The following is a 26342-nucleotide window of genomic DNA, read 5'->3' as shown; positions in this document are numbered from 1 at the left end:
TCTTACCTGTTATTTGTGTTAGTTGTTTATTCCCACACTGGTAGTCTGAATTTGTAGGTCTTGCTAATAATTATAACAATGCTGATTATTCACACCCAAAATCAATCACATAATAAACGGTGATTGGCATTCACCCGTTTGGGTTTATTTGGCTCAGCTCAAATAGCTCTGTCCCCTTATGTGTATGAGAAAGTTTTTTATTTGTTGATGCAGTGGGGGTTCCTCTGACAGAGACATCATGTACACTATGCACATATTCAAAAATCATCTTAGATTCATTCAGAAATTAATTTAGAATGTGTTCATAAACCTGCAGGGACGCATTTCAAAATCATATGAATAACCGATAGACCAGCATGTGCTGGATGCTAGACGCTTTGTGAAACAAGGCTCTTTTCTTCCAGAATATGAATCTGGCACCCCTCTGAAATTGCTGCATGGGACAAATACCACAGTTTGCACCCCCCACCCCCCCACCCCCCACCCCCCACCCACCCAGTCTCCTCCCTGCTGCCTGACCAATATGGTGCAAACTTCTTATGTACAGAAGCTGTTGGTTTTTCCACAGGCGAGTCAGACGGCTAGCTAACATAAGAACTGTACATGTCCACAGTGCATTCTTTCACAAATTCATCACCTTTCATTTAAAAAGCTCTTTAATATTAGTATTCTCAGATGTATTTTGTGAGTTGTTCATGGAGCCACTCTAACAACTCAAATTTCCTGTTGATAATTACAGTTTTTTTTTGGGGGGGGGGGGGGGGCATATAAAAATTTTCAATTGTAAGTAAAATATCAAAATGCGCACTTTTTAACTAAGAATATCTTCTTAACTTTTTAGGATTTATAGCTGTACTTGTTCGTTAAAAAGTACAGAATTCCTGTCTGCACTTCTGAGTGTAAGGAAAATCAGTGCATAGTTGTTACACTGGTGTCCAATATTAAAGCAACAAACCTCTATTTCCCTGTTCTGTGTTTAATTCATGATATTATCATACAACTGTGGACAGATGTCTATACAATTGTGTTCTGCATGGAAGACGGCATTCTGGTCAACGGACGATGATGCCAACGATGGCATCAGGGTACCTCTCAAACAGGGTAGTATTTGCTGGGTATTTCCACATCCACAATCGCTGTGTACACAGTCACAACCACAGTGCAATATGACACGGAAAAGATGCCTACCAGATTTTCTGTTGTGGAGGGCCATAGAAAGAATGGAAGCAGGGCAGTCGCAAACTGATATGGCTCAATGGCTTAATGTGAATTATTCTGTTGTTTCTCAGATTCGGTGACAGTTTATGGAGACAAAAACTGTATCACAAAGACCAGGGCAGGGCCGATCACAAGTGACATCAGGAGGAGATAACTGTTATTTGGCTGTAAGGGCTTGATGGTACCGCCTTAGTACTACAAGGCTACTGGCATGTGACTTGGCAGCTTCCACAGGATGTTTTGTATGGAGACATATGGTGTACAGAGGGCTTTGGCAGAGTGGCCTTTATTGTCTGGGATTTGCTCTGTGTGTACCTCTAACGTGTCTTCACAGAAGTAAATGTCTAGAGGTAGTCTTCAACATGCCATCTGGACATTCGAACAATGGGCCAGTGTTCTTTTTGCAGAAGAGTCCCAATGTTATCTGGAGAGTGACTCTCAAATAATTTGGGCCAGGAAGGAACATGGAACATGATTTCGGGACCCAAACATTGTGGAAAGACACCAGTATTGAAGAGGATTCCTAATAGTGTGGAGAGAGATTATGTTGACCAGTCGAACATCTCTTCATGAAATTGTACGGGTGAATTGGCGAGGCTTAACTGCTGTCAGGTGTTGTGATGAGATCTTGGGACCTCATGTGTGGTTGTTGCGAGGTGCTGTGGGCCCAAACTTCATATTGATAGACAATAATGCTTGACTGCATACAGCACGGGTGGTTGATGTTTTCTTGGAAATGGAAGATATTGCATGCATCGTGTGGCTTGTGCACTCTACCTATTTGAATCCCATAGAGCATGTCTAGGATGCAGTAAAGAGATGGGTTGCATCATATCAGCATCACAACCCCTCTCCAAGACTTGTGGGCAGCTCTGCAGGAAGAATGGTTGTTATTGCCTCAACGTGAGGTCGATGACATCATTCAAAGCATACCCCTTTGTCGTCAGGCCTGTATTGCTGTCAGAGTTGGTCACATCCCATACTGAGAACATTAACCAATGTGTCAGAATGAGTGCACAAATCCATTAACTTGAAAAAACGAAGAACGTGTTTGTCTACGATTATGCATGTTACATTGTGTACATTCTGTATTCTTCACATTGTTTCTTCATTACTGTCACCAGTTTATGCTGTTTTGTGGCAAAATAAACACAACTTTGCAAAAGTTCCATTTGTTGCTCTAATTTTGGACACCAGTGTACTTAGCAACAGTATTTTCAGAATGAATTTTCATTATGCTGCAGAGACTGCACCGATTTGTAGCTTCGTGGAATGTTAAAACTGTGTTGCAGACTTGGATTTGAAACCAGAATTTTGTCTTTCATGGACAGGTGTTCTACTGACAGAGCTATCCAAGCATGACTCACAACCCGCCGTAACTGCTTTATTTCCACCAGGAGAGGAGGTACTGATGGAAGTAAAGCTGTGAGGGAGGGTTCAGAGGTGTACCTTGATAGCTTGGTCAGTAGAGCACCTGTCCACATAAGGCAGTGCCTAGGTTTGAGTTCCTGTTTGGAACACAGTTTTAACTTACCAAAAAGTTTTATTCTTATTTGATAATCTATACCTAACACTGAATACTGGTCATGGTCAACGCAGAAAGAGCTCCACAACAGACGTATTTGTATCAAGGTTATATAAAAATGGACCTTATTCAATTGTCAAAGTGAAATGAGTGTACTTCTGTACTGAGTGCACAAAGAGACGAATTTCTGAGACAGAGCAAAAAAGCTAGCAATCATTGATGACAAGGCTATGAACCTATTCCTCATATGTATCATATGTGAAGTCATATGTTTAACTTCTGTCACCTGTATATTCTTACGCATTGTCATCTGTGTAGCATTACCAACATCCTCCTGTGTTGCTCCCATCCCCTCTGCCCATATAGAAGTTTATTGTTCAGCAAAAAGTTTTGCCATATCAAGTATACTCCAGGATGCTGCAGTCAATGTGGCAATGATGATTGTAACAAAAAGGATGTAAATATTGGACATGGCATTGGTTATGTTAAGAAAAGCTTAAGGTTTGAAGTTTAATTGTCGATCTCAGTATTTATTTATAATTATGTGTCATAATCGCAGGGAAAAGCTGAAACTATTGTAGTCATGATTCTAGATGGTTGTACACATTAACAAAGCTACAGTAATCCACATAATGGAATAATAATGCAATGGTTAGCATTCTTGATGGGAAACTTGCAGCTCTGTGAGAATTTTTCCCATGGACAGAAGTAAAAAAATTGGTCCTCTTGAACTTGCAGAGGAAAGTGAGAAGCTTCTTGAATGAAAAGACATGGACATTAATGTATAAATCACCAGATTATGTATAATTTACTCACCAAGCAGCTGCAGGAGAACACACACACATAAAAAAAAAGGTTTTACTTATGCAAGCTTTCGGAGCCAGTGGCCCCTTCTTCTGGCAGAAGGGCTAAAGAGGAAATAAGAGGGGTGAAGGGGAATGAACTGGAGAAGTTTAGGAAAAGGGGTTGAGTTTGGAAAAGTCTCTCACAACCCGGGGTCAGGGGATTGGATGAGAAGGAAAGACTGATAGTGTCCCCAACAATCAGTCTTTCCTTCTCATCCCTTCAGGTAAGTATCCTCTGACCCTGGGTTCTGGATGACTTTTCCAAACTTAACCCGTTTTCCTAAACTTCTTCTGTTCCTTTCCCTTCACTCCTATTCTGTCCCTTTCAACCCTTCTGCCAGGAGAAGAAGCCACTGGCTCTGAAAGCTTGCACAAGTAAAACCTTTTTTTATTCTGTGTTCTCCTGCTGACGCTTGGTGAGTAGATTTTTTACCTATCCAGTTACATCGTATTGTCAAAAATTGATTATTTTCTTTGTTAGATTATGTACAATTGTCATTTGCACATGCGCTAACTGAAACACAGTTCTGAAGGCTGAGAAACCTACAGTTTTTAACCACTTATTTTCTGTCATTGACTGCAAATATGTTTTCATGGCTGAAGTGTTATGTGTACATAGGCAAAATACTTTCAACTTTTTGAGAGATTTCTTGCTTGGGTGAGAAACAAAGAAAAGACACTTCTGTGGTATTTGCCATCCTGTACACTGATTTGATTATATGGTATGTGATGTTCATCTTGCACTTGTGTCATTCTTGGGTATTGTCATGCTCCGGGTATTGTCATGCTCCGGTAATAACCCCGCATGCCCTGCATATTCCAGAGCACGATGACATGGTGCATGCATAATTTACCTTTGTAGATTAACAAAATATATTACTTTCATATAAAAAAATTAACTTTGTTCTGTTACACATTTTGTTTCTAGCTGATGCTGAGAGGGTTGTGATTGAGGATTCACATGTAGAAGAAGAGGAGGAAGAGGAAGATGTAGGCTCAAGCTTGTCACCACAACAAAGTCCACTCCAGGCAACCAGAAACAAAGGAATTAAAAAGATATTTGGCAGGTATGTTTGCCCGGTTTCTAAATGCTAGAAATTTCTGTTTTTCGTTTTTCCATCTTGTTCTTACAACATTTTCACCAAAACAAGTTATTTATTTATTGATGCCTAGCAGATAATGTTTCTAACAAAGCTAAAGACTGAAAGAAAAACTTGCAAATTTGTAATTTAGGAGGAAAAAATAGTGCACAGAAAAATAAATAAATGCTGCAGTAAAATGTAGTGCCTGATATCCAGATTCAACAGTAACTGAGAGTGTGTCCCAGTCGTAGCTTCTGGAGTGTTTAAAAATTCCTTCATCAGAAAAGGAAGAAAGATAAGAAGAAAGAAAGAACATGATGAGCATAATTCACTGTTGCTGGAGGGTAGTAACACACTCATGAGGAATTGAATTGGAGGCAACCTAATATAGTAACATATAGCACTCCCTTTTACTCTGGTGAAAACTGTGATACATCATGAAACAAAATGTGATGCCGAATTGCAGCCATCGAGACCCACCATTGACAACTCGAGAAAAGTTGGAGCTGGGTCAAGAGCATTCACACCTCACTTGAACAGGGGAACAGATGAGTGTCTACATGTTGTAGGAATGTACTTAAAATCATTGTAACCCACTTTGGGAGTGGTGAATTGCCTTGCTCAAACTACAGATCACCTGTGCAGTTTTTCAGTTGAAGAGTAGCTCTGAATCATTTGCTGATATCAATTCTATCCGGTGTAAACACTCACTCACCTTGAGGATACCATCACCTGCTTGGACAGAACGTTTTTGGCAAAAGGAATGCTTTCGCTTGTGTAATTCTTGTGTTTTGCTATTGGTGTCTACCAGTTGGTATTGCACCTCATCAGTCCAGGTGATATTTAGCCGTATTTATTATAAACACCACTCAAGAATCAGGCCTGAGGCCTGTTCGAACTGGCCGACTGCTGCCTACAAGGCACAACGAACAATGATCTATGATCGTGGAACATGTGATCAGCATGTTGCCAATCCCTCCATCTATTATTGCTAGTAGATGAATCCAAATGATGCCATTGCTTCTTTATTGATGCAGCTCCTTTCTTGGCCTCATGAGGCTGAGTGGACCTGGTTCCAGACCACCTTATCTCAGGAAAATGTGAGGAGGCACCAAGAATCAAACCCATGTTCTTTTGCATTGAAGGCAATAACATGAACCGTCCAACTATGGAGGTGGTAATTTTTTTTCCTTACCCATATTTTGAGTATCTAATGCATGCTTTTGTGCGTATGTGGCAATCTCTGCTTGTTGTGAGCAAATCTACACATTTTTGGTGGTATCCTATAGCTAGAAGGTGGTTCTGTGTTATTTGGACATTAACCACTTGATATTGTTCAGCAGTGAGTTGATGAGTGATTTGTTGTGCTGTGGCTCATCTCTGCTGTTACAGTCCATTACAGTCTGCAGCAACATCTGTCATCAACACACTATTGTCCATGGCAGTCGATTTCTGTTAATCTAGGTACTCATTAATGACATATAATGTAATTGGAGGGATAAAAAATTCACTCACCAAGATGCAGCAGGCGAAAATACACAGAGATATTGACATTTGCAAGTTTTCAGAACCAGTGGCTCCTCCTCCTGGCAGAAGGGTTTAAAGGAAAGGAAGGGGGATGAAGGGAAAGGACTGGTGATGTTTAGGAAATGGGTACAGTTCGCAAAAGTCACCCAGGACCCTGGGTCAGGGAGACTTAACAGATAGGATAACAACTGGCAAAATATATACTATCGAAGGGAGAGCCACCTGTGAAATGACAGATGTTGTGTACCAGCTGTTATACAAACACTGTTCGGCATTTGTCTTGGTATGTCTACCACCAAGTTATCAGTTAGGATAAGTGGGCATAGACAGAGAGTATATTGCCAAACAATATCCTGTAACAGAGCATGTTCTGCAACCAGAGGTGTTCAGATTCTTCCAGCCTGCCTGCCCCTGTCTCTGCTGCAACCATTAAAACAGCTCAACCTGGTTAAAGCGGACCAACTTGGGAAGAAACATGACTACAGAATAGCCAGGTACACATTTGCATAGGTAGTTCCACTGCAGCTCGTTTATCATAATGGTTGGAGCAGCAAAATGAATGTACCAAACTTAAAGGAGATTGTGGAGAAATCAAGAATTGGGGAATGTATACCAGCCATGAAACAGAGCCCAGGTATGTCATAGGTAAAGCTTCAAATAAATTGGTAGGTGTCTTGTTATACAAATTGTGTAAAACATTACTAAACACTCATTCGAGAACTTCGAGAATGTTACGACATGTTTGTAAATTTCACCATCAGTTTCCACACTGCATAAATATTTTGAAACAGGACAAAGACTAAGCGGTTGACAAGTTTTTGGAAATGTATGCTAAGGACTTGAGGACATTTACCAGCACATAGGCTTTCTAAATTTAGGGCTAACATGGATTGAAATGGAAAAAAAATATGGGTTGTGGATATTAAAAACTACATTCCAGTGGTACACAACGTAGCCTGTAGAGAGCTTAGTATGAAAGAGAATCTTCTTCCTTCAAACATGTGCTTTTTAGATTAACATAATATGTGAAATGAGTTTCATGTTTGCTAAAATGCATTTGGGGAATTAGAATGAACTATTGTGGCCACTTAGAATGAATTCAGCGAACCTGGAATACGCATCCTATCCTATAAGAAGGCATTTAAAATTGTTATAACTGTGTTCACATTTGGCTGAAACACATTAAGCTTATCTTACTTTAGTTGGTAAAGGCTCTTGACTTTCAGAGACAATTCAGCCTATTACAGAAAATGTATTACAGGTGACCTGATGATAGTTCGAATTGAGAATAGCTAGTACTAGTCGAAAGAGGAGTTCGAATTGAGAATAGCTAGTACTAGTCGAAAGAGGGTGAAGTTGTAGAGAAAACCATTTCCATCAAAGTAATTTATTTACTTTATTAATTATTTATTAACCCCAAAACACACTGAAAAGGAAAAAAAAGGGATAAATAAAATTCACAATTTTCTGGACTACAATGACTGAAATTGAATACACATAGTATATTGGGCTTCGTCTTGTGATACTCAGGTAAAAGATCAACAGCGTAGGAAAAGATTGCTACTTACCGTATAGAAGACATGTCAAGTTGCAGACAGGCACAATTAAAAAGACACTTAAATAAGCTTTTGACCACAGTCTTCATCAGCAAAAGAAAGAGACACACCAATTCATACACACAATTGTGCCTGTCTGCAACTTGACGTGCCTTCTTTACAGTAAGTAGCAACTGTCTTTTCCTACATTGTTGACATTCCTTCCTGGAGTTTCCATTGGTTGATACTCAGGTAAAAAACATCCAAACCATACCCATAACACTACAGTGAAAGCACACAGCACAAATGGGCATGTAGTTTAGCACAGTGGGAAGACAGACAGGCAGGCAGGCAAGCAAGCAAGATTCCTGTAGCCTGCACAGGTTGCACACAGCTTGGCTTGGATGGGAGTGGAGAAGCTTGCTCATTCTGCTGATAGTGTGTGGGCAGCTTGCCTGATTGGCAAACATGGAGGGTTAAAAGCAGAATGTGTACACCACTGTCTGCAGCATGGCAGCTGTGATCTCAGTGCCTGTTTCACCTTCCGTGCCACCTAGATTCTTCTTCCTGACACCAGCCTCTCAGAACGCATCAGGTGGAAACTGACAATACAGTATGTTCTTGGTTCTTGCCACCCACTTGGCCTTAATTTATGTGATTTTCCTTGGTCTCAGCATTTCCTCTCAGTAACTATCCCTTTCTTTACTCCCAATTTGTTTTCTATATCTGTTATTTTGTGACCTGTCTATTTTTCCCCACCTTTACCATAGATTATGCACTTAGCTTTCCACTCTTGCATGACATTTTGTAAGTATCTCTGTCTTTCTTATTACCTTATCTTCAACCTTTAAGCTCTCGGGTTTTCAAATCTCATCATGTGCAGTCCCCAACAATCAGTCTTTTCTTCTCATCCCACCTGGTATTTGGTCCTTGACTCACAGTTCTGGGTGACTGTTCTGTAATTCTCCCCGTTTCCTAAACCTCACCAGTCCTTTTCCGTAGAAACTCTGAAACACCTGCATGATATTGGGAAGGAGGATTAAAACTGTTTTCTGCTGCTGTACTGTTCACATTATGAGACCCTACATGCAGTGACAAATGTAACAAAAAATGTCTGACAAGTATATAGATAGTGAAAAGTTATACTGCACACCTGGTGTAAGCTCATATCACTTATCTGCTCATGGTGATCACTGTATCTAAATAATTGAGAGTAGGATGTGCATTATAACATAGTAATTAACTATTCATTGCAGAGTTGGGACAGTCTCACATGATACAGCCAGATATACAGTGTTTGCATGCTCATTGTGATAGCCTTTTTATATTCACTAGGTTTTGTTAATAGTGGGATAAATAGAATGTCACTGAATTGATTTCCATTACCAAATTTAACAGTACTTCCAATATTTCTGTTTTGTTGGTAAATGTGACTAATGAATTTTACTTAACTGCTTTGTGATGTGACTTATTGTTAGAACTTGTAACAAACTTGACTCATCCTTTTCTGTACTTGCATACAATGTGACACCAGTGATATTATGTCTCAAACTGTCACCTCCACTACAATATAATTCCACTGTATGCAGGGTATGTTTTGATGTTCCATTTGCACAAGTTCTTGTCTTTTCCTACCACTTTCCAATTGCTATGCTCCACTATTGTTCTCCAACTACACCCTGAACAACACTGTACTTGCATGCTGTCAGTACAGAAAGGCAACACACGTTCTGCCTGCACCCACCTAGAAGTTTCTGTGTAAATACATTAAAAAGCATTTTTCCTTGGATAGTGCAATAAAAATTCAAACTCAAAGTTGGAATAAGTGAAACCATAATATTTTTAACATGTTCAGGGCAAAGAAATGGAGTGAGGACCAACATTTTCCATTACAAATCAGACAGTAACAAAAGTAACACAAGCTGACATCAGCTTTATTTTATTATTTGCAGTATATTCATGACAACTGCTTACTACTAAATATTTTACAGGATGAAACGTAGCGGATCAGGCAATCTAGAGGACCTTCCAATTCCATCTTTGATGACAGATGGAGAGTTTCGGAGGGGAGGTGTGCGTGCTACTGCTGGTCCACGGCTTGGCTGGAACTCACAGCCACCTCCTCCACCATTGTAAGTACCTGATTGTACTGCTGGATATACTTACTACAATGATTTTCACTTTTGTGTTTCATGTATATGCTTATGTTATTTTGCTTCTGTAATTAGGCAAGTTTAAAGGTAGTGTATACAAGTCTTTTTATTTTAGTTCATCAGGCAGATGCTAATAAAATAATTAAGTCTGATAACAGTATTTTATTATTGTTGCTCTTTGTTTTTGGCTGTGGCTCTTAGTTTTTATGTAAGACATATTTACACATGTGGTTAATCAAAACACTGCAATGTAACTGAAATTTTGTTCATTGTGTCAACAGGGAGTGGCTAATGTTGTATTATTCCCCTTGCACTATACAGCAACCTCTGCAGCAGGTGCTTTGATGTATACATACTAAAAGGAGAACTCACTGAGCTTGATCCCATAGGACATGTCTGATATTTGTCTGAAAGACCTACACTGTAGTACCAAAACATTAAGACCACTGCCCACCATGAGACTGAATGCCACCTGGCGGCATTGCAGGTACGGTAAGGAAAGTATGTAAGTTGAGCAGACACGAATGGGGAATCGTTCAAGCAACAACATGGGTTCAGATGAGTAATTCACTGACATAAATGACTTCTACTGAGAGCGAGCAATGGAAAATGCAGGATGGTATAACGATAATATCATGTAAAGGATAGGTTGCTATGTGCTATATAGAGGGGATGTTGAGTCGCAGACAGGCCCAACTAAAAGACTGCTAAACATATGAGCTTTTAGCCAAAAGGCCTTCTTCTAAAGTAGACAACCATACATATTCACATGAGCATAATTCACACACAAGATCAGTGTCTCTGGTTACTGAAGCCGAATTGCAAACAGCTGCACATAATGGGAGAAGCAATCTGGGTGGAGCGGGGAGGGCGAGGGATAGCAGGGTAGGGGTGGGAGATGGTAAAGTGCTGCTTGTGGGAGCATACAGGCTGTTGTATTCTTGTCGCCACTGTAGTGTCCTCATTGCCACTGCAGAGTCTTGTACCATAGAAATCGAGGGAGAGGATGTTGTTTGGTGGCCGGTACTGTCTTCCTACAACACAACTGCACACATATATTAACAGGATTCTGTATTTACATAAACAGGAAGCTACTTAATTTCAAGAGTCCATGTGTTGTGGTACAAGCTCTTCACTAATATTCCATGTTAACCTCACTGCTGCTGAAATACAAGTTCCGCTATGCGCTGAATGACAGATGCTGAACTAGAATGTGAGTTAGTGTGCCAGTGGGTGAGCTAGTGGCTGAGACTGAGGACCTCCAGTCAGCAGTGGTGATCTAAATACTTGCAGTCGAGAGGGTGTTGGCGGCTTGTATGTCTTAGGCCTCTCTCCTGATAGACGCGCTTGATCCGCATCTACTACCGATCTTCTTGCTACGTCATTGCTGACCGAAGTGTTTGCGACAGCTTATGCCAGCACGCAGGCATTTGGTGGGGACAGGATAGGGCAGCTAGGTGAAGTCATGAGGTTAGGTGAGGTGGGGAAGGGGTGAGTGGAAAAGGAGGAAATAAAGAAGGGGAAAAAAGACTGAGTGCATTGGTGGATTTATAGTGTTGTGCACTGCTGGAGTGGGAGCAGGGAAGAGGGTAGCTGGATGAAGGACAGTGTCAACCAAAATTTGAGACCAGGAGGGCCTTGGGAACGTTGGATGTATTGTAGGGAAAGTCCGCACCTGTGCTGTTCAGAAAAGCTAGTGTTTATAGGAAGGATCCAGATAATGCAGGCTGTGAAGCAGTCATTACAGTGAAGAACATAGCATTGGGAAAACATAGCGTTGGGCAGCATGCTCAGCAACTGGGTGATCTCGTGGCATCAATTTGTTGGTCGCCATTCATGTGGGCTGACAGCCTGTTTATTGTCATGCCCCTGTAGAACACAGTACAGTGGTTGTAGCTTAGTTTGTAAATCACATGAATGCTTTCACAGATAGCCCTATCTTCAATGCTTGTGACCAGACTAGACTAGATGAGTTAGAGGGCAAGTCTTGCATCTAAGTTTTTGAATATGACCCTTGAGGCAAGAGGTTGGGAGCAGGGGTGGATTGGTGACGGACGAGGCTATTGGATAGATTTGGTGGGCAGTGGAATTTCGGAATACCTTTTCTTCATGGTCCTTAGATGAAATGTACATTGGCGACAGTAGGATTGTTTTGCAGTCAGCTTTAAAACCCGTGTCTCTAAATTTTATGAGTAGTGTTCCTCAAAAACTTCACCTTCCCTCCAGGGATTCCCATTTGAGTTCCATAAGTATCTCCTTAATACTTGCATATTGATCAAACCTACTGGTTACAACTCAACCAGTCTGCATGTGAATTGCTTCAGTGTTTGTTTTAATCTGACCTGTTTGGGATTCCAGCAGTACTCAAGAGTACTAGTGTATATACAGTCTCGATCCACACTTCCCTAAAAGCCTCCCAACAAACTGAAGTTGACCCTTCATCTTCCCCACTACAGTCTTTACAGGCTCATTCCATTTTATGTCACTTTGCACCATTACACCTAGATATTTAATCGACCTGATTGTGTCTAGTAGCACACTACTCATCTGCGTTAACTTACATTTTTCAACTTACCAAACGAGAAAGGGTTGGTATGTTGATAGACACAATAAGAAACACAAACACACACACAAATATTCAAGCTTTCGCAACCCCTGGTTGCTTCATCAGGAAAGAGGGAAGGAGAGGAAAAGACGAAAGGATGTGGGTTTTAAGGGAGAGGGTAAGGAGTCATTCCAATCCGGGAGCGGAAAGACTTACTTTAGGGGGGAAAAAAGGACAGGTATACACTTGCGCGCGCGCGCACACACACACACACACACACACACACACACACACACACACACACACACACACGCGCGCACGCACACATCCATCTGCACATATACAGACACAGGCAGACATATGTAAATGCAAAGAGGTTGGACAGAGATGTCAGTCGAGGTGGAAGTACAGAGGCAAAGATGTTGTTGAATGACAGGTGAGGAACGAGGGGCGGCAACTTGAAATTAGTGGAGGTTGAGGCCTGGTGGGTAACGGGAAGAGAGAATATATTGAAGGTGAAGTTCCCATCTCCAGAGTTCTGATAGGTTGGTGCCAGTGGGAAGTATCCAGATAACCCAGACGGTGTAATACTGCGCCAATATGTGCTGGCCGTGCACCAAGGCATGTTTAACTACAGAGTGATCCTCATTACCAACAAACACTGTCTGCCTGTGTCCGTTCATGCGAATGGACAGTTTGTTGCTGGTCATTCCCACATAGACGGCTTCACAGTGTAGGCACATTAGTTGCCAAATCTCGTGGGTGCTTTCACACGTGGCTCTGTCTTTGATCGTGTACACCTTCCGGGTTACAGGACTGGAGTAGGTGGTGGTGGGAGGGTGCATGGGACAGGTTTTACACCGGGGGCAGTTACAAGGGTAGGAGTCAGAGGGTAGGGAACCACCTACCTTTCCAGCAAACAGCTGCAGATTGCTGCTCACCCTGTCTGTCAGGTCATTTATGTATACAGAAAATAATAGTGATCCTATCACAATTCCATGGGGCGCTCCTGGTGACACCCTTGTCTCTGAATACCTGCCATCGATGATATTGTATTTTAAGAAGTATTCAAGCCACTCACATATAAGGGAACCTATTACGTATGCTTGTACCTTTGTTAACAGCCAGCATTGGGGCACCATGTCAAGTGCTTTTCGGAAATCTAGGAATATGGAATTTGCCTGTAGTCCGCCATCCATAGTTCACCATATATCATCTGAGAAGAGGGGAAGCTGAGTTTCACACCAGTGATGCTTTCTAAAAGATGCTGATTTGTGGACAAAAGCTTTCCATCTCAAGGAACTTTATTATATTTGTTCAAGAATTCTGCAGCATACTGATGTGGTCTGTAATTTTTGGGGGTCAGTTCTCGTACCAGTCTTATATTCAAATGTCACCTGTGCTTTTTTTTCAGTCGCTTGGGACTTTGCACTGGTCAGGAAATTCATGATAAATGCAAGCTAAATATGGTGCCAGTGCTGTAGAGTACTCTTTGTAAAACCAAATTGGATTCCACCTGGACCTGGCAACTTACCTATTATTTACTCTTGCAGTTACTCCTCTATACAGGGATGCCTTTTACTACACCCTCCATACATGAGTGTGTGCTGTGGTCAAATGAAGGTATGTTTGCACTATCATCCTGCTTGAATGATTTCTTAAGTGCAAAATTTGGTCCCTGCTCGTCGTGTAAGTTGGAAGTACTGCCCTTCCGTACTGCTGCTCATTGATACAGCTATGATGACCATCTGCTGCTTCGATGTCCTCTTGTTGTTATTGTGACTGTGTAGCATCATCTTCTTTCTTGTTAGTCTCTCTGGTGACTCGAAATGGGTTCCGTTCAATTATCTGCATATACCAATGCACTAAGTATTCATTATCATTCAGTATATGGTCTTTCACAAAATTTCTCTCAACCACTGTTTCTATGTACTATGGCTTTTTAACTGTTTTCCTGGCACAGATGCACCATGTGCAGCGGAGTAGTTCATTTTTGTCCTTTTACCTGCACCTATCTGTGAACTCATTGCAGCAGATAGCCGTAGGAAAGCCAAGCAGAAACCTTCTGTACTGCAACTCGCACCAGGCTGCATACAATGTAACTATTCTAAAAATTGGGAAAAGGTCTTAATTTTGAATGAAAGGTGGAAATACTGGCAGAACTTCGGTATATTCTGAAGTTTAGAGTTACAGGTTCACTGCCAAGCCCGTGCTAATCCTAACACAGTTATGCACAAACCCTTTCATTCACATTAGCAAATTTATGCTAATGTATTTCCCAAAATCTGAACAGCTACTAAACACAGATTGTTCTTAAATGAAAATGCTCACCACACTATTAAGTTTATCAGTGTGTAATGCATTCAGGTTTTTGCTCAATATACAATGCAGAATTACTGTCTTTTCTCATATACAAAAAAATCCATACTTTCTTAAAAAAAACACTGGAATAAATATGGCTTCACTTTAAAGCACTTTTGAGGCATGTAGCACAACTAAAACTGGCAAATCATAACTTACTTCGGAGCTCATACTATACATGACCATACCATTGAAATGCTGGGCTCCAACTGCCTAGACTGCTGTAAGCATTCTTTATCTCCAAGAGAAAAGATGTGCAAAGAATACTCTGTTCTGATTGGTGAGTTTTCTTTAAGGCCAATAGAGAACCAGTATTCTCCCACGTTAGTCCGCACTTTTCATGAATAACCAATCAACAAATAACAAACTTTCGAACTGTAATTTTTCCTGAAATAAATATTTAATATTCTGATATTTTGTTTATACTTTGTTATTAACTATTTTCATTTACACTCAAATAGCTTTCTTTTTACCATAAACTTACTTAACATATAATTATACAAAATTCCCTATCGTCTGCATTCACACTGTCTTAAAACTTGTTCACACTACAGCGTTCATTAGTAGAACAATGATCTACATATGTACTTTAGACCACATTCACGCATCATTCACACTAGTAAAAGCATATACAAAACTGTACAAACATAAATAAAGCCTTCAAGAAATAAACAGAACAATTCACAAAAACATTCTCTTGACCTGTTTCTTGAATGTCTCTGTCTGCTACTGTACTCTGGTGGATGTAAATTAGAACTACATACTCAACTGAACCCGCTTCAGACCATGCACCCATGAGTCATTCTACCGATACACAGGCTCTAGACAAGACCAATATAAGGCACCACGCCTCACAAGCACCGTTCCATGGACACATGCTACTGGAGTTAGTATTGTGATATGATGGACATTTAGCTGGACTTCATTGTATAACATTTTTCCAGCAGTTCTGAAAGAGTTATTGTACTAGAGGGACAAATTCTTAAATAATTTAACAATAAATAAAACAGTGGAAATGGAGTTCTGTAAATAAGCACTTTTACAGAAAAATAGTAATCAGAAATACAACCGAACAGGCTGACACAATCCAGAACATTCACAGGCGTAGCTTTATTTTGAATATTACTGGTAAGAGTAAGTTTTTACTTTTGTGTATACTAATGCTTTCTCTTAGATCTCTGTCTCTTGGATTTTTCTGTATAACAGGCCGTCTTCATTTTCATGTAGTTCTAGATGCATTAAGTTTGTGTGTCACAGAGGGACATAATGTTTTAAGCTGCTGCCAGTTCTGTGTTTGATAAAGTGTAACTGTGGTTTTATTTTACAGACCTGATGGACCTTTTGCTCAATGGGATAGTGACTCCGTTGCCCGCTGGTTGACAGAAATGGGCTTAGAATGCTACGCTATTGAGGCAAAGCGGTGGGTCAAGAGTGGTGCACAACTGTTGGCTGCATCACAGCAAGAGATTGAAAAGGAGCTTGGAATAAAGGTTAGGGTTTTCACAAATTTTTGTGATTAGAATGTGGGTACCATAGCAGCAGAAGCTCTGGACAGGAAAATGAATGAATGAAGTTGAATTTTGCCATTGAGATATTTCATGAATATTAAATAGAAAACATAGAGTCTTTATTTTAGAGTTTATCAGCATCTTGATTTAAATGGACTGTACAAATTCTTATTAATGATTACTCAATTTTCTACTTAATTGACTGGGAAAGGGAGAGTGGATACAGTTATAAGCCACATGCTTTAAAAATAGAAGACTGAAAAGTTCGGTAACAGAGACGATTGAAAATCTTTGTTGTTTATTTTCAGAAAGACATCACAAGCAAACATTCAATGCAAGCAGTTAACTTCATTAGTTATTTTGAATCCTACTTACTTTTGGTACCCTAACATAGTTTAATGTAACTACTAAGTTTTGAAGCAGAATTAATGCATTGTTTAGAAACATCATCTAGATTTCTAGCTAGTTCGGTAAAACAGAGCAGAATGATTTGTGCATGTGTAGTTCCACCCTAAGTTTATGAAGTTCTTATTTACCAAGTGAGAATCAGTAGTAGCAAAGAATTTATTTTTGGTTGTGTCATATATTTTCCAGTTATTTATTAGTATACACTAGTGCTACCAGTGCATCTGTTAAAAAGGATAAATATATAAAACATGTATTCGTGGTAGATTTCAAGATAAGAAACCAAAGAATGATACTGAAAAAAAAAAGAAAAAGAAGAAAAAGTATCTTGCTTTCTATCCTTCAAGCCTACAAAAGAAAACAACCATGCAAGCTAAGACATTGCTGACATATATTAAGAAATAAATAAGCACCCACAGAAAATGGCACATATGCACTGAACTAATCAGCTTCAAGTGATTTTTGAAGTCTGAGTGATTTTTCAAATTTTATGTGCAGTTGTGTACAAACTTCGGGTGTTGCCGCAAGCAAACTTTGGGAGCAGTTGCAAACTCCTGCAGCTGAGCGGTCAGTGCGCCTAATTGCCATGTGGAGGACCTGTCTTCGATTTGCGGTATTGCCTGGAATTTTTCCTTGGTTAGAGAACTGGAATTGGGTGCACTCAGCCTCATGATGCCAATTAAGGAGCCACCTCACCGATTAGTGGATCGGTGAAGTGACTCCTTAATTGGCATCAATTTGCTCCAGCTCGCAAAAAGTGATAGTGGTTGGGAGTGATGTGCCAATCCCCTACACCCCTCTTTACTGCATCTAGACCACCATTGTGGATGTCGATGGATTCTGTCGATGGAGTTTACTCTCTGGATGGAGTTTAGGCTTACAGTTGCATACTTTGGGAGCAGATGCAAGCACTGAGAGTGGATCGGGTGCCAGGAGTGGGTGGTAGCCAGCTTGGATACTGCTGAAGTGTGTAGGATCCCCAATAGGTCAGATCAAAGGAAGACACCAAAGCAGTTCAGAAACAATGCTGCTAGACCTATTACCTGTATGTTTGATCATCAAGCGAGTATTCCGGAAATGCTTTGTCAACTTAAATGGGAATTCTTGGAGGAAAGAGATTCTTTTCATGAAGCACTACTGAGAAAATTTATAGAAAAGGCATTTGTAACTGTTACTGCAAAGGCAGCATAAGAGAAAATAGGGTTTGTATGGAGACAAATAGACAGTTGTTTTCTCTTGCTGTGTTTGTGAGTGGAATAGGTATGGAATTGAGTAGTAGTGGTACAAGGTGCCCCCTGCTATACATTGTATGCTGGCTTGTGGAGTATGTGTGTACATGTAAATGTAGAATTGCCAGCTTCAGCAGGAATTGCCAACTTATATGAAATCAGGATACAGATAAATATCCAGGTGCATGAGGCATTCTTATGCACAGTAAGTAATGCGAAAAAACCCACTATTAGTTAAAGTTGGAAGTCTCATGATCTGTTACAAAAGTCAGTTTTGGGCCACCCATGAAATAATTTGTGCTATTTTACTGGGGCATAAAAAGGTAGAGAGAAACCAACAGAAATTTTGCAAGTAGCGTGTACTGTAACTTGCAAAATAGTTTTCGTGCAGCAGTGTTTGTTTAAGAAAATAGAACCATGCAATCTAGCGCAAATTACTGTTTTAACATCACCATACTACTTGGTGAGTTGTGGAAACTGAGTATTAGAGGAACTATCTGTGAACTGATAAAATTGTGTATCCACAACAGGAAACAGTTGGTGCTTCTTAAAACACATAGTGTGTCGTTCAGATGTGAAATTAATAATATCAGAATAATTTTAACTGAAAATCACAAAATAATTTTAACTGTAAATCCTTTTTACTCTCCATACGAGTTATGTCTTCCTCCAAAATAAATAGGCAGTGAATGTATTTAAAGCTCATAGTAATAGGTAATTTGCAAGCAGCCTGTTGATGATAAAAAATTGTAACAGTTGCAAAATGTGTTAAACTGTTAAAATTTGTTATTAAGCCCAAAACTGTCATTCATAAATTGTAAACCTCAATATTTTTACATGACTTATTCAGAAGAGTAATCTTTACAATGCCCTAAAATTATGTTATTCCAGGATTTGCAATGATTATTCAGTATTGATAAATTGTATTTTTATTGTAATATTATTATTATATTTTTATGATGCCACATTTTAATTAAGCCCCTCCTCATCCCCCCTCATCATTTCTTACCACATTAGTGGGCTACACATACCACCTGTTTTGACAATTATTTGAAGTTAAATGAACCACATGATATTGTCTAGCAGTACAGGTTAAGTAATTTTTGAGAACTTAAATTTAAAATTACGTGGAAAATGAAACAATTTCATTTTCATCTGAACCTTTTTTCAAACTATTTTATTCTGTTATAGTTTTCATAATCATTTTTTAAAAGTGGACGGGAAAATGCATAGCAAAATTTTATTGGCTACCAGTATATTGGTGTGAGCTGTACTGAAGCAATGTGGAGTAGCAGTAGATGTCGTTGGCTGGTGTGCCGCAGGTTGCCATTCCAAGTCTGAAGGTTCTTGAAATGTCTTGTTTTGTAATGTTTGTATATTGTTGTTGTATTTCAAGTCTGCATAAATTGCAACACTCTCTGTCCAACAGGCAGTTCTGTTCAGTTTGTACTTTGGTGTCCTTGATGACATACTTTCAGTGCTAAATGTCGTATTTCATTGACGACACTGCTTTCGGATTTAGACTTGATTGTAGTTACGATGTGACAGTATTAATTTTTATACATCTTTCAATGTAATATTCTGTGTTGTATAAAGCAAAAGCATGAATTAAGATAACAAGGGTTAGCAGGAGCCAAATGGAAGTTAATACTTATCCAGTGTAGCCAGTAAAAGTCAGTTTGCATTGGGAGATAGGAGGTCATGGTATTAGAGTACGCAATGTCGGTTTTTCAGAACACGGTGTGTCTAGGAATTAAGAACTCCTTGGTTTTTAAATTGCTCACCACCATCATAACAGTAACAGAATGAAGAGAGTATTGCATTTTACATGAAGAATTAACCATGAGTAAGTTTAATGAGACATAGCTATTGCATTTGTTAATTACTCGCTAAGAAAGTGTATGTCTGGACTATTTTGTAAAGAATCCAGATGATTCTGTGTGTCTTGTTACTGTGTATGAAACTTTCTTCCATCCCTAAATAACAGAAATGAAACAGTGGTCAAAGTTGTGAATGGAAACAGGTCATCATGCACAAAATAGTCCATTCACTTCATCTGTGGGAATGATATATCTGCAACACACAAACAGTCATTCTTAGCATGTTGACAGGGCTGTGAAACTTCTCATGTAACAATAGGAAGTTCTGATGATGTTTTCACTTTGAAATGTACATGGCCTAGTAAAAATTTCATAAAGACAGCAGGTAAGTTTTATTATTAGTTTGCCAGTGATGAATTATCTTTCGTACAAACAAGTGATGATGAATGAGCCTAGTTATGGTAGCTTTCTCGAAAGTGATTGCAAAAAGTTTTGACCGCACACAAAAAAGATGTAACATTTGATGTTTTCAAAGAAACTGTAATGACACAGGTAATACTGTAAGCTGAAGCATAACAAGAAGGAAGCACCATAGCCAAACCACTGTTGTGTTGGCTCAGTTAGTGCTTGTTTAATGATTATGTTCAAGAAAATTTGAGAACTCCATTGAATTAAGTGCGAAGAATGTGAAACCAGCAGAAACCAGAAACATTAGACAAGAATGGCGTGTTTCTTGCATTGAGGATACATATTTAAAGAGGGATACACTCATATTTGGGTGAGTGGAGGGGGAGAGATGACTGCACATGCCTGCAAGAAGAATATTGAAAGCACACAAGTTTGCATGACAGTAACATTTGCAGAAAAAAATTATTTAAAAACATTGTTGTAAATGAATCCTATAAAACACAACCATTGCACAAGAGAAATCCATGGAACATTTAATTCCTTTAACTGGAACTTAGTAAGAAAAACACTTTTCTGGATACTGGCAAAGTCTTATGACATAACAAAAAGATAATGCAAATACAAGAAATACTTAATACAGTGGAGAAATACAGTAAGAAAAACATTTATTTGATTTTTCAATAAAACTTTCTTGAACATGTGACCACATAGTCATGTTCTTTCAAAGGACCAGTGCCAATTTCAGATTTTGACCAGTGCCAATTTCAGATTTTATTAAGATAGAGTAACTTCATATTAACAATAGAACCTTTTAACAAAATGAATGATCTCTATTCTTAATTAGATGGCACAAGTGGGAATTCAAGGACTGATATCTTTTATTGATGTTAGTTTTTATTTGAATTCCTACTGACAGGACCAACATACAAACTTGAATGCACGACAGTCTGACTAGGAGTAATGACTTCATAACAGGACCAACATATGGCCCTAGCAGCATGATACAGTTCAACAATGTCTACATCATTGTCTGCAGAGCTTACAGCTGCCAGGGGAGATAAAATAACCAACAATTGTATTTCAGAGACTCAGAGCAGTTGTCTGTCTGCTTTATACTCAGTGTGCATGTGCTGCTTATACTAGAGTAGATAAAACCCTATTCATTGTGGAGTCAGCAACATGGAGGTGGGGCTATGAGTGAGTGGTGGGATGTGCTTTTCACAGGTGAATCCTATTACAGGTTTACAGAATTATTCTTGCTCTAAATTCATCTCAGTGGAAACGCCTTGGAAAGGGACTAGTATCATGGTAGTGTGGCCCTGGTGTGGAATTACATGAGGGTTGATGAGTGTTTGCAGCTTCACACTTTTGTTAGTCATCAGATAAATACTGTTAATGACCATAGGAAAAGATATTATGTACTGCAACCACATGCTTATTTTTTCAGATGTGGAGTCCATTCACATTTCCTTCTCATGGACAGCAATTTCTACCTACTTTGAGCTACTCTAGACAATGAATTTCGCACAAGTGAAAGAAGTTATCAAATACAAGTAGTCAGTGAGGTCACTAATTAAGAATCCTACAGAATGTGTTCAGGATACACTGGAGAGAGAAATTGCAAACAGGTAGCTGCCAACAAGGATTCACCCTGTCCTTCACTGATTGGGTGTTGATAGAGTTCGTGAACCACATCTTAGAGGGTACATTTGCCAATTATTATGTACCATAGGTCCTATCAGAGGTGCTATGCCATTGCCTTCCTCTGACCTTTAAACTGTTTTACCCAGCCTGTGAAATCTATTTGACATTTGTGAGATTTTGTGAAGGTCCTTTCGTGATGAACACTAAAGCTAAGGAAAGTACTTGGTTGTTCAAAAGTTCCTGGTATTGTAACATTAATTTCATTTAATTTTTGTAGAAGTATGAAGTACATTTTCTTCAGACAATGACTTTCCTAGTATCGAGAGAGAGAGAGAGAGAGAGAGAGAGAGAGAGCACACATTTAACTGCACTTGGAAGAAATACATGAAATGAAAGTAGAAGTAAAACTAATATTGGAGAAACATTAGTTTTTGTCCATTGTTATTGAGAGATCATGAACATTTGACATTAATATGAAACAGACTATATACATATCACTGCATTGAAAGAGATTTAGGTCTCCTGTCAAATGCTTATTGTATTAGAGACACCACAAATATTACTGTTCATGTTACAGAATCCACTGCACCGAAAAAAGCTGCTGTTGGCACTGGCTTCAGTATCTGAGAGCCCTGCTGCTCGTGCTGATCCCCTGCTGGCAGCAGCTGGGCACCTAGACTCTGCATGGGTTTTGCGGTGGCTGGATGATGCTGGTTTGCCTCAGCACAAAGAGGTATTCTTAGCAGCAAGGGTGGATGGCCGCGTGCTTCACCGGCTTGCTGAGCAAGATCTTGCTTTGCTGCATGTTACTTCTAGCCTTCATGTTGCTAGTTTACGGAGAGGAATTCAGGTGAGTTGAAATGCCTTAGAAAAGAATGTACTGTTGTCATAATGAAGTACTAGGTACTCATAATTGTTCTGATTCCTTCCAGCGAACCACTAAGTACTTTTAGTTAATGTAAAATACAGGAAAAGATTCTGTTGGATAAAATAAATGAACATTTCACTACTTGGGCTCTGATAACCTACAATGAACACATGCAAATTTGTGTAGCACTATAACCTGAAGCTATAATTAGAATGTCTTAATTTTTTACTATAACATCAGAATCGGTGCATTAGACCCAAGATGTCAGTTGAATCTGGACTTCTGTTATGCCAAAGTGTAGTCTTTTGGTGAAGTTTACCTTGTAATATCCCAAAATTACTTTGTGGACCCTGTTTTACTGGATAAAATCCACAGATGTTTTGATGCTGGTCAGAGATTGATCAAGGTTTCAGTAGCATTGAATGTATCAAAGATTGTCATTTCAAGGTTTTTGCAACAGTGTGAAACCCAGTAAATGTTCTCTGTAGCAAATATTTGTTTGATTAAATGCAATCACTTTATGACAGGACCGATGTGTAGACCTAATGACAGTTTGACAAAGAGTAATAACTTCACAGCAAGACCAGCTTATGGCTACAAAATTATTGTGCACAGAGATTACAGCTGGCAGAGAAACTGCAGATAGCCAACAGATGCAGGTCAGGGACTCAGAGCATTTGTGCGTCTGCTTATATTCAGTGCCTGTGTCATGCCTATAGTAGTGCAGAGACAACTCTTTCTTCATAATGGAATCAGCAGCACTGAGAAGGGGTCATGAATGAATGGTGGGATGTACTTTTAACAGATGAATCCTACTTCAGTTTACAGAATTATTCTCGCTGTAAATTCATCTGACTGGAAACATCTTGGAAAGAGACCAATATGATCGTAGTATGGCCCTGGTGTGGAATTAAGTCATGCTTGATGAGCGTTGCAGCTTCACACCTTTGTTAGTGGTCACATAAATACTGTTAGTGGCCATAGGAAGAAGTATTACGTACTGCAGCTACATGTATATTTTTTAGATGTGCAGTTGGTTCAGATTTCTTTTTCGTGGACAATAATGTCCATCTAGTCTGAGCTAATCTAGTCAACGAATTTCGCACATGTTAAAGAAAGCATCAAATACAAGGAATAGTGAGCAAGGTCACTAGTTAAGAATCCTACAGCATGTATCCAGGGTACACTGGAGAGGGAAGTTGCGAATGGTCAGCTGTTAAACAAGGATTCATCCTGTCCTCCACTGATCAACAGTTCATAGTGTTCTTGAGCCACATCTTAGAGGGCACATTTGCCAATCATTATGTACTATAGGTCCTATCAGAGATGTTATGCCATTGTCTTCCTCTGTCCTTTAAACCGTTTTACCCAGCCTATGATATGGGGACCTACAATTTAAGATGAACTCTGAACCATGGTGTAGCTTGGCATTTTTCACATAAAGAAACATTGCCAGAGGTGAAAGATGAGAGATAACAATCCTAGATATTGTTAGTAGTTTTCACTCTTTCCTCCATTGTACGAACCTTCATCCTATAATACAGTTGCTGTTATTTTACTTTTTAACCTACTAATCCACTGTCCTTAATATTTTTACATCATTTGTAAGTAATGAATTTTTAATTGTCCAATGCATCCATCAGTTATTTGTTACTGTTCCTAGGATGTAACACTCTTTGAAACATTAAATTATCCTTTATTAATTTTGTAATAATGTTGTTGTTTTCAGGTTCTAAGAGATCATAACTTTGAGCCTGATTGCCTCAAAAGAAGATCATTGCCAGATGAAAGCAGTCAACCAACACCACAAGAAGTTGCTCTATGGACAAATCATCGTGTCATGGAGTGGTTACGTGCTGTTGATTTGGCTGAATATGCCCCTAACTTACGTGGTTCAGGTACTGTAGATACAGAGAATCTAAGCAGAGTTTCATTAATGGAGAATTCCATTTGTAAGCGACCATTTTGCAGTAACTTTAATATTGTTTATTTCTTTCTTGCCCTAAAAAATTTCTAATTTCTATTTTATTAGTTGCTTTAGAGTTAAGAAGGAAGACAGCTCCTCTAAAAAGCTAAAGTTCGTACTTCCATAGTAGGTACGTCTTGAATGTCTTATTGTATACAACATGGGGAGAGATTACAGTGTTCATTTGTTATAAATTTCTATCAGTTCCAGAAAGCCGGCTTCATACTGAGAGGGATCATAACAGGACAGTGCTGAGATGTTTCAGTGACCAGCTGACATGTTTCAGTGTCCAAGGTCATAGCTGATATTCCTTTGTCGTAACTGGAAAAACACCAACTCTGATAGTGACAATGAATGAGTGATTAATTTCCTCCCTTTTCAAAATTGAAAAGACGTTAGCAAAAAACGCACAGATTCTTCAGTCTCACAGAGCAGAGGTTCATCTTCCAGTTTCCTTTTAAATTACGTTGTCAGAAGTCGAAGCTGCTAATAAGGTAAAGATGTCATTGATGTAAAGGTTAGTTTGAATACTGTAGTGCTGTATTATCGTAGGAGTAAGAAGGGCACCCACCAAAAAGCAAAAGTTTTGAGTCATTGAGAGACTCACACAAAAAGGAAAGAAAACTTCTTAGCTTTCAGAATGATTCCTTTCTCAAGTCGGAGTACACACACACACACACACACACACTTGTGCCCCTACCTAGTGCCAGCTGGATGCACAATGCCAGGACTGCAGCTCAGCAGTTGGAAGAGGGTGGAGTAGAGGTTGTATGGGGTGCAGTGGGTTGAGGGAGGGAGAGAGGTAGCAGGTAAGTCATGGGTTTGGGAGTGGGTAGCTAGCGGGTCAGAGGGAGGCAGCCAATTTACTGGCTAGGAGTAAGGGAGGCAGTGTCGCTGATGCATAGACTAGGGATGTGACTCAGGGCATCTGCCAGTACTCCCTCCCACATTCCTAACCAGTAAACTGGCTGCCTCCTTTTGAGCTGCTAGTGACCCCTCTTCATGCCTCAGAAAAACAAACACTCACACGTGAAACTTTGGGGCCAATCATGTGTTATATTCCTATTGTATCACATTTCTTATATGTGTGAGGCTGCGTAGAAATTGGCTTGTCTTTCCTTTTTAATTTTATTTAATACGTTATTTATATATTTGTGTTTTGCAGAACCGTGCTGTTGTAACTTGTACCGTATAGCCAACAAACGTTTATTGAAATCAAAATTAGCATTCTGTAACAACAGATTAAATTGTATAGTACTCCACAAAAACAAACAATAATAGTTCCCAACTGAAATTGATGTTAAGGCCAAGCACAACTATCACATTGTGCACAGGTATTGAAATCATAATATTAAGCACTGTTCCAAGTCAGTCTTACGGTGCTGAAAATCACCATCTCAGCAAATAGAAGCAATAAATGGAAATGTTATACCAGCTCATGGAGTGTAGATAATTGGCCCATCATCCAGAAAATTGGAAAGTATGGCAGTAATTATCCAAACCCAACTGTGAAACAGGGCAGGTAAATAGCAGTGGTGATCGTAATTTTCTTTAGAGGCTTAGTTGGATAATAGTAGTACTTCGCTAATCCAACCTCACGTAGTCCGACACCCCAATTAGTTTGACCATCCCATTTCCAATGTTTGTTTACCTAAGCAGGCCACTGCTACAGTCAGGACTATACTTGTCAATGGCTATCATGT

At 39.4% G+C, this 26342-nt stretch overlaps 1 protein-coding gene across 10 annotated transcripts in view; it reads left to right on the top strand.

The window, feature by feature from the left end:
* LOC124606955 (liprin-beta-1) overlaps window positions 1-26342 on the top strand; it is a 931859-nt gene that overhangs the window by 850014 nt on the left and 55503 nt on the right. For all 10 annotated transcript variants that reach the window (XM_047139091.1, XM_047139092.1, XM_047139089.1 and 7 more), the window contains 5 exons: window positions 4517-4655; window positions 9724-9864; window positions 16119-16281; window positions 22383-22655; window positions 24403-24571. In XM_047139091.1, coding sequence (XP_046995047.1) covers window positions 4517-4655; window positions 9724-9864; window positions 16119-16281; window positions 22383-22655; window positions 24403-24571 — 885 coding nt within the window. The remainder of the gene's footprint in view (window positions 1-4516; window positions 4656-9723; window positions 9865-16118; window positions 16282-22382; window positions 22656-24402; window positions 24572-26342) is intronic.

Source organism: Schistocerca americana, chromosome 3, assembly GCF_021461395.2.
Source record: "Schistocerca americana isolate TAMUIC-IGC-003095 chromosome 3, iqSchAmer2.1, whole genome shotgun sequence".
Taxonomy (NCBI): domain Eukaryota; kingdom Metazoa; phylum Arthropoda; class Insecta; order Orthoptera; family Acrididae; genus Schistocerca; species Schistocerca americana.
Note: the sequence above shows the minus strand (reverse complement) of the source record. Positions and strands in the feature narration are given on the sequence as shown.